The sequence below is a fragment of the Schistocerca cancellata genome, chromosome 3, assembly GCF_023864275.1.
Source record: "Schistocerca cancellata isolate TAMUIC-IGC-003103 chromosome 3, iqSchCanc2.1, whole genome shotgun sequence".
NCBI classification, from domain to species: Eukaryota; Metazoa; Arthropoda; class Insecta; order Orthoptera; family Acrididae; genus Schistocerca; species Schistocerca cancellata.
Genome location: NC_064628.1, coordinates 48,980,439 through 48,993,228, shown reverse-complemented (window position 1 = coordinate 48,993,228; position 12,790 = coordinate 48,980,439). Strand labels below are relative to the sequence as shown.

The 12,790-nt window shown below is 37.9% G+C and overlaps 1 protein-coding gene across 2 annotated transcripts in view; it reads right to left on the bottom strand.

The window, feature by feature from the left end:
• Positions 1–12,790, bottom strand: part of LOC126176933 (beta-alanine-activating enzyme) — a 178,095-nt gene that overhangs the window by 66,336 nt on the left and 98,969 nt on the right. Inside the window, exons 8-9 of one of the 2 annotated variants that reach the window (XM_049924124.1) lie at positions 2,559–2,713; positions 1,579–2,366 (exon numbers count right to left, since the gene is read on the bottom strand). In XM_049924124.1, the coding sequence (XP_049780081.1) occupies positions 1,579–2,366; positions 2,559–2,713 (943 nt within the window). The remainder of the gene's footprint in view (positions 1–1,578; positions 2,367–2,558; positions 2,714–12,790) is intronic. The other variant, XM_049924125.1, reaches the window with a different exon arrangement.

Below are 12,790 nucleotides of genomic sequence, written 5' to 3'. Positions count from 1 at the left end.
ACAAAATTATGCAGATATTTATACATTCAATTCCAGTGATGAGTCTTCAAGAGTTTTTAAAATGGCCAATCAATGACTGCTGCACATCCACCCCACAAATGGTTATAGGGACACCACTGCCAAAGAAAAAGAAATACAAGCCTGTTACATTGCTGAAATAACCATATGGCCAGTGTTCAAGTATGGAACTTTCTCAATAGAGTATGTCCCTCAGTTTCACGAATCTGCAGTTGATGCTATGGGTAATATTAATTCTCCTTTTAACAATGTTGTCTTAATAATGGGCATCTTTATTCAATATACTCATCATGAGAAGTTTAAATATTTTCAACAAATATATTAAAATCTTTCTACAGTTGTCCTGAATGGATTCACATTACAGCCATGAAAGTGACAAGGTTACAATTAAGATTTTGATACATCCATTTTCTTCCCCAGTGAAACAGATTATCATGCTTCCCTTTTGTTGGGTTATTAAAATCACTTTAGTGTGGGAATTGCAAGTAACAGTGAAATCAAAGAAGAATACGCATTATTACAACATTTCATTTGCCACCAATGAAATCTGACAAGAGTGTCTTCAATGAATGTCAGCTTAGGCTCACTATTACCTTCCACATATCAATAGACTCACTATCCCCCTCCAAGTATGAATGGTTTAGTGTTAATATGCACAAAACATTCAGAGTGTGTCACCACTGGAGCATTGTGCGACCATTCCAGTACTGGGGTCTTCACAAGGTCAGGCGCAGTTAGTATGTCATATCAACATTCAACATCATAACAAAAAGATATATTATTACCCACCACAAACATGACACACAGAGCTGTAGACAGGCACAACTATAAGACAGTTACACATTGGCTTTCAGCCAAAGCCTTCATCAGAAAAGGAAACACACACACACACACACACACACACACACACACACACACACACACACACACATTTTTATTCACACAAACAAGTACACCTCATACACACGATTGCCATCTCTGGCAGCACAGACTGGACTGAAACTGTCATACAGAACAAAAGCAGCAGTCTGAAGGGGCAGGAGAGGGGAAGAGGAAGGGATAGCAGGATATGGGTTGGGGAAGAGAAGAGTGTTGTCTGGCAGATTGTGCAGAGACTAGACTACCAAAAGGTGCAGCATCGGGAGGCTGTGGGGGAGTAAGGTGGCAAAAGAAGAGGGATAGAGGAATGGAGAAGGGGAAGGGGAAAGCTAGATGAGTGTGTTGGCAGCACACAAAACAAAGAGGGTGGGAGATGAGGATACGAAGCAGGTGACAGGACAGAGGGGATGGAAACTGTTGGGTGGAGGGTGCAGGGACAGTAGGTTACCATAGGCTGAGGCCAGGATAATTTCGGGAGGAGATAATGTGTTGTATGGGATAGGAGTTATGCTTCTGGAAAGAAAACATGCACAATGGAATACCAGACTTTAAAAAAAAAAAATCTGCTGACATGGAATGCGAAGAGGCACATGAGAGAGTAATAGAACACAATTATGAGTAAGAAACAAAAGTAAAAACTATACGGTTTTACAAATGTGGCAATTTTTTTTGTTCATTTACCTTTTGTACGAAGCTATACACGGAGAAGAGTCAATACATTTGTTGAGGTATAACTTCCATTTTAACGAGAGGCTGATGCCAGAATATACTTTACAGTGACATGTATACGGTTCTACTGCAGAATAATTTTCTGTCCTACCTTGGCAATGAGAATGGAGCACACAATCTTTCGCAAAGTCCAATGAGCAATTCTCTGAGCACCACAATATATTTTGTTCTGCACCTTTCACAAACACAGATGATAAATTTTCAGTTAACTGTCTGTTCTCTCTTTCAATAAATTCTCTTTCTTCATTACTCTTAAATAACCGCGCACTCTCCAGACCTCCCCTCTCAGAGTACTGGGTAGTAGCTCTACGTTTCACACTTTGAATATTTCTGTTGTCATGGAATACTGTTTCACTATTAGTACACTGTACTTCATCCACAACGTCTTTTCTTTTTGATGTCTGGGGCGTTTTTGGCACCAATGAGGAACATGCACAATCAACAGTTTTTCCAGGACATTCCTGCGTTATTTTGGTTTCTTCCTTTTTCTGCAGTATTTTCTCACCATGTAACATCTCTGAATATTGTTTTACACTACAATACATTTTTGTGTCAGCTTTACAATTATTTTCAAAGCCCTGGGAATGGCCATCATGGTGCATTTTAATGACATCTGGTATATTACTACCATAAATTCTCCTACTGTCAGGATCGGCAATCAGATTTTTGCTATAAGATTTATTTTCAATGATTTGATATTCCACTGTAACATCCGTAGAATTGGTGCTTTGCTCCTGGTTCTGAAATGATAAAATTGTTATGTTAGTGACAATAATTTTCCAACAAGATTTAGTAAATAAATATATTGTATCATATGAAGAATTTTTTATGATCTGGAGTACCCTCATGCTAATTTTCTGAGTGGCTCAATTGTGCACTGTATTTTTTTCAGTTCAAGTAATCGGAAATATAAAAATGCTTGTTCTACTTACAGAAGAGACAGTGGGCACAATCAAAGATCCAGTGGAGAGTGTCTCAGAATTTTCCCCTGTTATTCTTGAAGCTGCAGCATTCACAGAAAGGCTATGTTGGTGCAAGTTACTGACAGGAAGTTTGTCCTCTAAGCTGACACCAGAGAGACTGTCTGCTGCAAAAGAACTGTCATAATTAGCAATTCTAACAGATAAAAAACAAATAATGTAGATGGAGGCAATTGAATTCCAGTTCATTATTAAAATTTTAATAAACACTGAGTTCTGTACTCGGAACATGACAGATATAGAAATTAACAGATATATAAATTAATGACATATTTTACTGCTTTGCACACTGCTAAATACGTTGTACATTTCCCTGCCTCTTTTTTTCTGAGTCTGGCACAACGTACTGATAAAAATGAAATTAATGAAGCTGCAATGGCATGAAATGATATCAGTACACTCCATTCAGATGCACTGAACCTGCAACGTTTCCCATCAACTCCATTCCCCCCACTAGTACTATTCTTACATACGCCATGGAGAACCCTCTACTGGCAGTGATCAGAAATCATAGGTAAAAACATCAGTGACAATGATAGTTTGGGCCAAGTCTGGTTGTGTTATCAGATTGCCTTATGATTAAGGTGAATGTAGTATAAAGTGCTGATACAACCCCAACTGTCTCTCAAAGTTGGCAATGGCAATGCAAGTTTCCATCAGACACCGACAGTAATTGTGCGGGATCTGGCAGACCCAATGGTGTGTGTCTGCTGAGCCACACCTCCTGCAGCTCTGCTGCTGCAATATAGGACCCCCGGCAGCAGCCACACGGCCCACTCTCACTCCGAGCCACTTCACTAAGTGATGCTATGCAGACATCACCTAGCTGCAACTCTGACACCACTGTTCGTGTTTTAGTTCAAAGATCCACATACTTGTCACTACTGTATTAGCTGGACTCTGTTTCTTGCTGCATTATTTGCGCTTGGAGAAAGCTACCACTTAAGTAAAGCTTTTGTTTACTGTATTTGCTTATTTGCTCATCATTTCTACACCCGTCCAGCTTTCCCACAATGACAGCTGCTGCACCACTCTGTAGCCCACCTCTCCTCACCAGTGTGTATTAAGTGATCCGCAACAGTGAATGATCAAGGTAAGCAGGAAGTTCAACTTGAACGAGCCTGCGGATCATAATGAAAAAAGGGACAACACACCAGTTAAGTTAGATAACAATGCCACTGGTGGTAGAACAGTCCGGTCAGTCAGAGAAGACATTATAGTTCATGGAGATGATAAGATTGATCCAGACAAAAAAGAAGAAAATGCAGAAGGAAATGATACAAGAGTATTAGAAGATGTGGTTCTGAGTGTTTCAAGCTTTTATAATAGTGAGTTACTGAATGGCCTTCCAGCAATATTTGAAGTAGTGGCAAATGTACATGCAGGAAAGAGTAGATTTGTGGGGGCAGTATCAACAACAGAAATTGTATTACCAGGAGATATAAGGCACACATCAGTAGGAGAAGGAAGTATGCAGATAAGTCCACTCAAAATTGAACTGAATAAGACAAGGAATGGTCCAAATGTCAACGGGCAGGAAGGTAATTTTAATGACATAGTCTGCAGCACAATATGACAACACTAACTTAGCACATGCTGCTTCATTTACGTAGACTGCGTGGTCTGCAAAGATTTTTGTTTTGTTTTCCTGTAATAGAGTTTTTACATTCATAAATTACAACACTTTCTAAACTTTTCACACTAATTAAGGCCATCGAAGGGTGGTCTTTTCTGAATGTACTTCTGACTAAAAAATGATTCCAGCAGCTGGAGTCCAAGGTCCCTGTTAAACATGTTTTTTGTGTTCTAGTAATGATATTTCCATAGATACTTTCATCCCTTAACCACATACTTCTTTATATCTAACTGAGAAGTGAAATACCAATTTTCATAGATTTGGCTTCAAAATTTTTAATATAAGAAATATTATTTTAAAAATTTTCATCCCCTTAGATGCTGAATTTACAAAAGCTGTGAAACATGTTTACTTTATTTTATTTTATTTCTTACAGAGATGCCAAATACAAATTTCCATAGATTTAGCTTTGAAAATGCTTTCATAATGATATAATTTCATAAAACTTTTCATCCCGTATTCCACTCCATTATGGGGCTGAATTTCTATTTGTGATTACTTATTGTCATTTTTTCATTTGGAGATAGTGAGTGGGGCTGTGGACATTAGAAAATCGAGTGCCAAGTCGAGAAATCAGAACCATTTCCAACATATTCTTCTGTTTGACTTTCAAATGATAGATCACAGCAACAACAGAGGGATGAAAGCTGCTGAGGCAGTCAGAAACATTTGTGCAGTGTATGGGCATAATGCCACTAGACAGAGCATGCCAAGAAAATGATTTTCTCATTTTAAGGATCATGGTTTTGATGTTAGGGATTCTTGGAGTTCAGGAATTGTTTAAATGCAATGATCCACAGTAGTGTACTCAAGAACTATCAAATATGATGGACTGTGATCATGCCACCATCATGCAACAGTTGCATGCAATGACAAAGGATAAAAAATCAGGTGTGTGGGTACTGCATGCTCTAAGCCAAAATCACAAAAATCAACACGTGGCCATGTGTGTATCTCTGCTTGCTCGTCATCAACTGGTTTGTGAACAACACGGACTGTTCCTATCCTGTATCATTAGTGATGAGAAATGGCATCTTTATGCTAATGTATCAAAATGAAATCAATGGCTGCACCCAAACAAAGCAGCAAATACCCACACAAAGACCCGTGTGTATCCACAAAAGATAATGTCATACATATGGTGGAATAGTGGCAGTGTGGAGTACTACCAAACTGTTTCAATGGGGTGCAACCCTCATTGCTGACCTTTATTGTCAACAACTGAGATGTCTTGCACTCGAAAACCAAGAAAAATGAACAGGAAGACAACATAAAGTTATATACATACACTGGAGTTGGAGTGGGAAGTCATTCCGCAACTACATTATTCTTGCACCCTCATATTTTCTTTTTTTCTGCTCTCTATCAAACAACCCACACCGAAATTCCTTTCCCAATGAGATTGAGCTCGAAATGTGGCTAAAATACTTCTTTCTCTAAGAACCACAATTTTTTTACAGTTGCGGAATCAAAAAGTTACACTATTGTTGGCAGACCGTTGCAAATAGGGAAGGAGAATACATTATTGATGACTAAAGTCTCTTTAAGTGTATCAGTTGTGTTCATTAAACTTCTGGAAACACACTACAACCTTTTGCAACAACTAAATACAGGTACTTTTTGTCTGAATGTAAGTATTGGCCAGCAGTTCTGTCTCATAAGAAAGCTTTTATTTTCTTTAGCGAATTTTCAAATTGATACACTTAACTAATCAGCTAGTAATATAACCACATCGTATTTCTGTGTCAGTTGTTACATGTGTAGGTTTTGGTTTTGCAACTTTTGGTTCTACCACACAAGAATATTGTATACCATACCACCACAATGGCTGAAAATGGATGTAAAGAAATAAATTGAGCTTCTACACACCTCAAAACTACGTACTCTGGACTTGAACTTCAATTTTTCTTTTTTTTTGTGAGCAATGATATATCAACTGAACTATCAAAACACACCTCTCAGTCTGACTAAGGTAAACTGAAGTAAATGGAGATACTTGAGGGGCCACATAAATCTGAGAGCTGTTTTAGTGGCAACACATTGACACTCTAAGACAAAAAAACGATGCACCGTGAAGGAATTATGCAAATTGGTCACAAATAGATATTCACACAGGTATCAATGGAAAATGGAAAATTGTAAAATTTGGTGGCAGATGGATGGATGTGTGATGCTGCAGCGCAATGTCACTGTGCAGCTTGCAGTGATAGTAAGCAGGGGACATGTCAATACCAGGGAATAACATCTTTGAGAATTTCATTCCGTGTATCCAGTTTGACAGTAACTATGCCTCGCAGACAGGCACGGGAACAATATACACAGATGTCAGCATTAGAGAGGGTGTGTAGTTGAGCTCAAAGAAGCCAGTCGGTGTAGTTGGCAAATCAGTTGATACTTGAATAGGAGTGATGCCCCTATTTGACAATGTTAGCAGCAATGGGTGAACCATGGCTGGGCACAGCATTGAGAAGGAAGGGCTAGACCTAGAGAGGCGACAGAGCATGAGGATTGAGCAGTTGTCAGTGAGGCACTAACAGCTCTGGATTTGGTGCTGCAATGAGCACAAGGACCATTAATAGGCAGCCCACAGAAAGTGGCTGAGCTCACAGTGCCCCTTGCACTGACTACCGTTGACCTCTGAACACCAACAAGCCTGTTTGCAGTGGTGTCGGGTACATTCAGCCTGAAATCACATTGACAGTAGTAGAACTGTCTTCAGTGATGAGTCCCGCTTCAAACTGAGCTCCAATGACCTGTGAAGAAGTGTCTGAGTACAACTAGAACAGTGATGGGATACCATCCTGATTGTTGCCTGCCATACAGTGACAGCCAGAAGTGATGGTCTGGGGTGCCATTTCATTTCATAGCAGCATCCCTTTGGTTATCATCCATGGCACCCTTACAGCACAGCAGTACATTGACATATTCTACACCTTATTTTGTTGTCCTTCATGGCAAGCCATCCTGGGCTTACATTTCAGCATTCACGTTTTTCACGCATGAGAGTTTCTATTGCTTGTCTTCTTGCTTGTCAAACTGTACCCTGGCCAGAAAGGTCACTGGGTCTCTCCCCAACTGAGAACTTCTGGAGTATTATGTTCAGGACCTTCCAACCAGGTCAGGATTTTGATGATCTAATGCACCAGTTGGACAGAATTTGGCATGATACCCGTCAGGAGGACATCCACCAACTCTATCAATCAAAATGCCAAACCGAATAACTGCCTGCATAAGCACCACAGGTGGACACATGCATTAGTGACTTGCTCAATTTGTGAAGTTCTTTCTCTTGAATAAATCCTCCAATTTTTCTGACGTTGTAGTCATTTGTTTGCCTGTAAATGTATATCACTTCCATCCTATTTGAATAATTCCTTCTTTGTGTACTTTTTTTTCTTTTTCTTCCTTAGACTGTATTACTAATTACAAGAATAACACTTGTTGTGTAACCTGCTGTTCATTAGAACATCGTGTTCCACTGTGTTTTCTTACAGTAACCAAAGGTGATGGTGTTCTATGTTAACTTGGCGCAGCGTAAAAAAAACTGTGTGCACCCTCGTATCTGTATGCACAGAAAGTGCGGACATTATATGGACATGCAGCAGCCAAAATCCACAATCAAATATGAAAAAAGAAGGTCACTGGTTATGGATGATGGGTGGTACATATGGAAGGTGTGGTGAACTCCTCACAACAAGAGGGTCAACAACATTTTCAAGGGCCAGAACAAATAAAGACAGTCTTTGAACTGATTTATTCTGATGGTCGACATTCCTTAAAATGCTTCAATGTATGTTGAGTTAAATGATTGTCATTATTCAGAATGTTACTGTAAAGTGGATCTGTCATTTGTTTGACCTGAGTTGTTCAAAAATAGAAGAATCATTGAAGAAAGTAGTAAACTGATAATTTCAGTACAGCTGAGTCGTGAAGAGTTTTCTTTCAGCACCGCATTACAGAAAGAAGTAGTCCAACGAAATCTAGTTCATTCATGGCCTTGATGCAGAACAGCTGGACTATGAGAACTTTTAGAGAAGCATCAGTTATTAGCTACAAGAATTAGCATACACAACTATCCATTTCACTCCATGTGGAGACCTCACAGTGTGTCGGAAGTGTGGTGTATAACTGAAAAAGAAACTTTAAAAAGAAAATTGAACAAATTTTGAAGATATTTTAACAAAATATTAAGAAGAAATGAGATGTTGCTTTGAGCAACAATGAATCAACAAGAGAACTTATAAAGTGACACAAATTTCAAGGTGTTATAGAAGAAAAGTTATCCAAAATTTTCTTGAACAAATATTTCGAGACGTTAATTGTAATTTCATGGATGAAATAGTTGTGGAAACTTGTGAACACCAGCCAGAACGACTGCAATGGAGTATGTGCAACATGAACATTGAACACGTACTACATACTTTTGCAATCTAAAAATAAATTCACGATGGGATTGGAGAAGATAGCCACCTTTGTAAATGACATCTGGTTATGAGCCAATGCATATTTCGAGGCTACGGCATTGCTTCATGGTCCAGCAGCAGTAGTTCATCAATAGCCTGCACAGCTCTGCGACACATTGCAGCCAGCTGCAGCCCATTGGCAACACAACACGCTGATCACTGGCAGCACATCGGCTATGAATCAGCAGTTTGCTGTCAACAATCACCAGCATGCAGTTCACATCATCCGGTGAGTTAAATACAAACATTTTATGTCCACAGTACTGGCAGTGAAACTTTGTGACAAATGGAACAGTGAGATTTTGCGTCATAATTTTGTTTCAGTTATCAGTGATTAATTACTTCAACTATAAGTTTATATTATAATAGATTTAACATAAGCTGGTCATTATGCATGTATGGAAGCAAAAGCAGTGGAATCCATGGCACCATCAGAAATGCCTACATGGCTTTCAAAATTAACAACTAGTCTTACGAACACATTAGAAGCTAATGGTAAAAGATTACAAATATTAAGAACACTAAAGTGAATTTACAAGAAGGGTATATTAAGCAATTAGAGGAAAACATAAATAAGAAAGTGCAGAAAACCTTTAAAACAAAATTTCTGTCTCATACAATAACACAAGAAATGAGAGTAGATTCTTTAGAAAATAAAGTCAGTACTTTAACCGAAAGTCAACCAGCAACAGTAGATACAGTACTACAGTGACTACTAAACTTAAAGGTCATTTTACAGAGTTCAAGGAGAATTTCCAAGTAGTAAGTGATGAAATCTCAATGATGCAAGAAAGAGATTAAACCACAGAAAGCTAGTAGGCATTAAATCCAGATACTACCTTAACCAGTTTAGAGCAACAACTGCACAATTTCGTACAGCAAAAGATACAAGACATTGTGGAATCTTTTAGTGAGCATACTACTTCTATGGATAGTACTGCACAATAAAAAGAAAAATTTCAAAAATTGTGGGAGGCTTTAGAGAAAGCACAATCAGATACTGAAAAAAGAGGAACAATGCTAATGTAGGTGTGTCTAAAGAATAGCTGGAGGAATTCCCGCTAAGATCAGGTTTAAATTTATCCAAGTAAGTTCCTAAATTTAAATCTGAGGGCGAAGCACATCTTGTTTATTTTTTAGAAGTAGTTTCTAGATCATTCCCAAGTAAATGGGAAGACTCACAAAAAACAGGTTTTGCATTAGGTTATTTGATAGGAGATGCATCAGAATGTGGCAGTGCCCATTCTGAAGTCTTCAGATGATGGAATGATTTTGAAAGTGGTTTCAAAAGGAAATATTGGTCAGCTAGTACACAGGATAAATTAACATTTGACATACCTGAGCCAAAAATTGTAACAACAGTTAGGGCTCCTAAAAGAAATATGTGAAGATGGCATTAAGCAATGGACATGTATTTCTTAAAACTATTAGTCGAACTATTGTCATTCAGAAGAATGAAATTTATTAATAGTATATGCAGTGCAATGTTATGTGTTCTGCCCTATGTAGATGCACTGTATTTATTATTAGGGAGGAAATTGGTTTGATGGAAACATAGGCTGAGGAGACTTGAAATGTGTCTACACTCCTGACCCTGGAGGAGGCTATGTCATTTACTTCAGATGGCATCATGACTCATTATGGATGTGATGTACGTCACATGGCCTAGTGCAATACTGCAAGAACTTTCTCTTATTTAGCTAGAGATATACTATATTTTTCTATATATTATTTTTGTACTTAACTGTGGAGATATAGCCATGTTAACCTATTTGTTTATTTGTGTTAAAGAAAGGGAGGGAGCACAGAAAATTTGCCTTTCTGTAACTACAGAATGTGTTAAGACACTGATTGTACACTTGTATGTCACCTGCTTCTGCAATTCGTTTTGGTGGTATCTTTGGTTGGACTTTAACACACTTTAGCTTAAGGTCACTACTGCCTTGCAGGTGGTCATCTATGACAACAGAATAAAAATGAGGCTGAGAGACAATACTGACCATAAGAAAATTGAATAACAGCCACCTCCTGATGTCAAAGAGTGGTTTCTGGTATTTTTAGACAAATGAATTGATTACTAATATGAAATACAAGTATGGCTGTTTTGGCATAAGTAGCCTTGTTAGTAAGTTGGGCACTGTGGAATTATAAGAGAGAAGAATTCATTAATGAATGTACTGATTGAAGAATTCACAATAAGACATTGACATTTAGACAAATACTTTGTTGGCACAGTTTATATGCATCAAGCTTTTGAGGGAGGAAAATGAGACACAAAAATGACAATGGTAAAGGAAATGACATATTAATTTGCAGCAGAGTAATAACAGATAATCAGAGAATGAGTGATGAAAACACCAACATCAAAAAACTACCCTTGTGAATATTCATGAGAGTGTAATTGTTGTAGAAGGAATGTAAAATAAACTTCAGTATTTTCGGGAAAAATATTTCTATATAGCTACGATAAGCAAACCTATAGCCTGTAGAGTCGAAGTTACTGAATTAATTTTGAGGTAGTGAGCTTGGATATACATAATACAGTATAAGACTAAAAAGCCAATAAAATTGGAATGGCAAAGGATATAGGTTGGTATCTAGGTACAATAAAGAAAGTTCTTCACATTATGTTACAATGTAACAGAATTAGATACTGTGCACACAATGTGTAATATAAGGTGAAGTGCACCCAGGACTGAAGTAAGTAGAAATGGGAAGGCAAACCCATGGGAAGGTGGTTTATACCATGGGTCATGTACATCAGAATGAAATGGGCTGCACGTTTACACTGAATGTTAGGGAATGTATTTGGGGCATTTACACTGATAAATAAATAAATAAAGACTGTTCAGTATCTACCCACAGACAGGTATTAATTTGTTATTTGTGAAACTAATGAAAGACTTTCTAGTGATAATTGGTCACGTAAATGAAGAACTCTCATTACGGTATAGGAATGTACCTGGATCAAGATGTACAGAGATGATTTAATGTATTTATATCATAAAACTTTTGAGATTGCAGTGTATACAGTTATAGGTGAATGTAAAGTGAACCAAGGACTTCCCTAATTATCTATATTCTAAATTACCTAAAGCATATTATGGTGAGTGCAAGGCACTAAACATCAGATGTATACAAGAGATTTATGTCAAATGTAAACTAACTACTGTAGTAGAATTTACATGAGAAGTCTACAAGAAATATACTGAATGATGTAACATAAAAGACAGTACATGTAATTGTAAAGGAGTAATATAATAATCTAATGTATACATTAATTCTCAACAAAAGAACTCAATAAACTCTTTTCCATAAACTGATGAAACATGCACTAATGGTGTTGCGGACTTTATGTTTGAATTGTATTAATAGTATAACAACATAGCACTTATATTCTTAGATAATAATTAAGTGACCTTTTGGATCCCACTATGTATAAAAAGCTTCAGAAGGATCCTACAACCAAAATTTTAAGAAATACCAATAAACTGGTAAAACAATCTTCTCCTTCTTTGGATGATAAAAACAACTCTGCATCCGGAAGCTTATCCACCCAGACTATATGGACTCCCAAAGGTACATAAACCACAGGTCCCATTGAGACTGATTGTAAGTGCTATGGGATCTCCAACACAAGAGGCAGCCAGATATCTTGCCTGCTTGCTGCAACCATACATTGGCAGAACGGACAGTTACATTAAAAACTTGAAAAACTGAGGGAGATTAATGTCAGCCCAAGTGACATTCTTGTGAGCTTTGATGTAGTGTCATTGTTTACCGTGGTGCCTGTAAATGAAGCAATTTCATATATATCAGATATTTTTCCGACTGACATAGTGGCTTTATTTAAACGCTGCCTGGCAACAAATTATTTCCAGTACAACAACGAGTTTTACGAACAGATCAACGGAGTGGCGATGAGAAGCCCTCTCAGCCCAGCCGTTGCCAATTTATTTATGGAGATCTTCAAACAGAAAGTGCTGCAGACTGCCAGAAAAAAGCCAGCTAAATGGTACCGCTATGCTGATGACACATTTGTAGTGTAGACTCAGGGTGAAGAAGAGCTGGATGTCTTCTTGGTG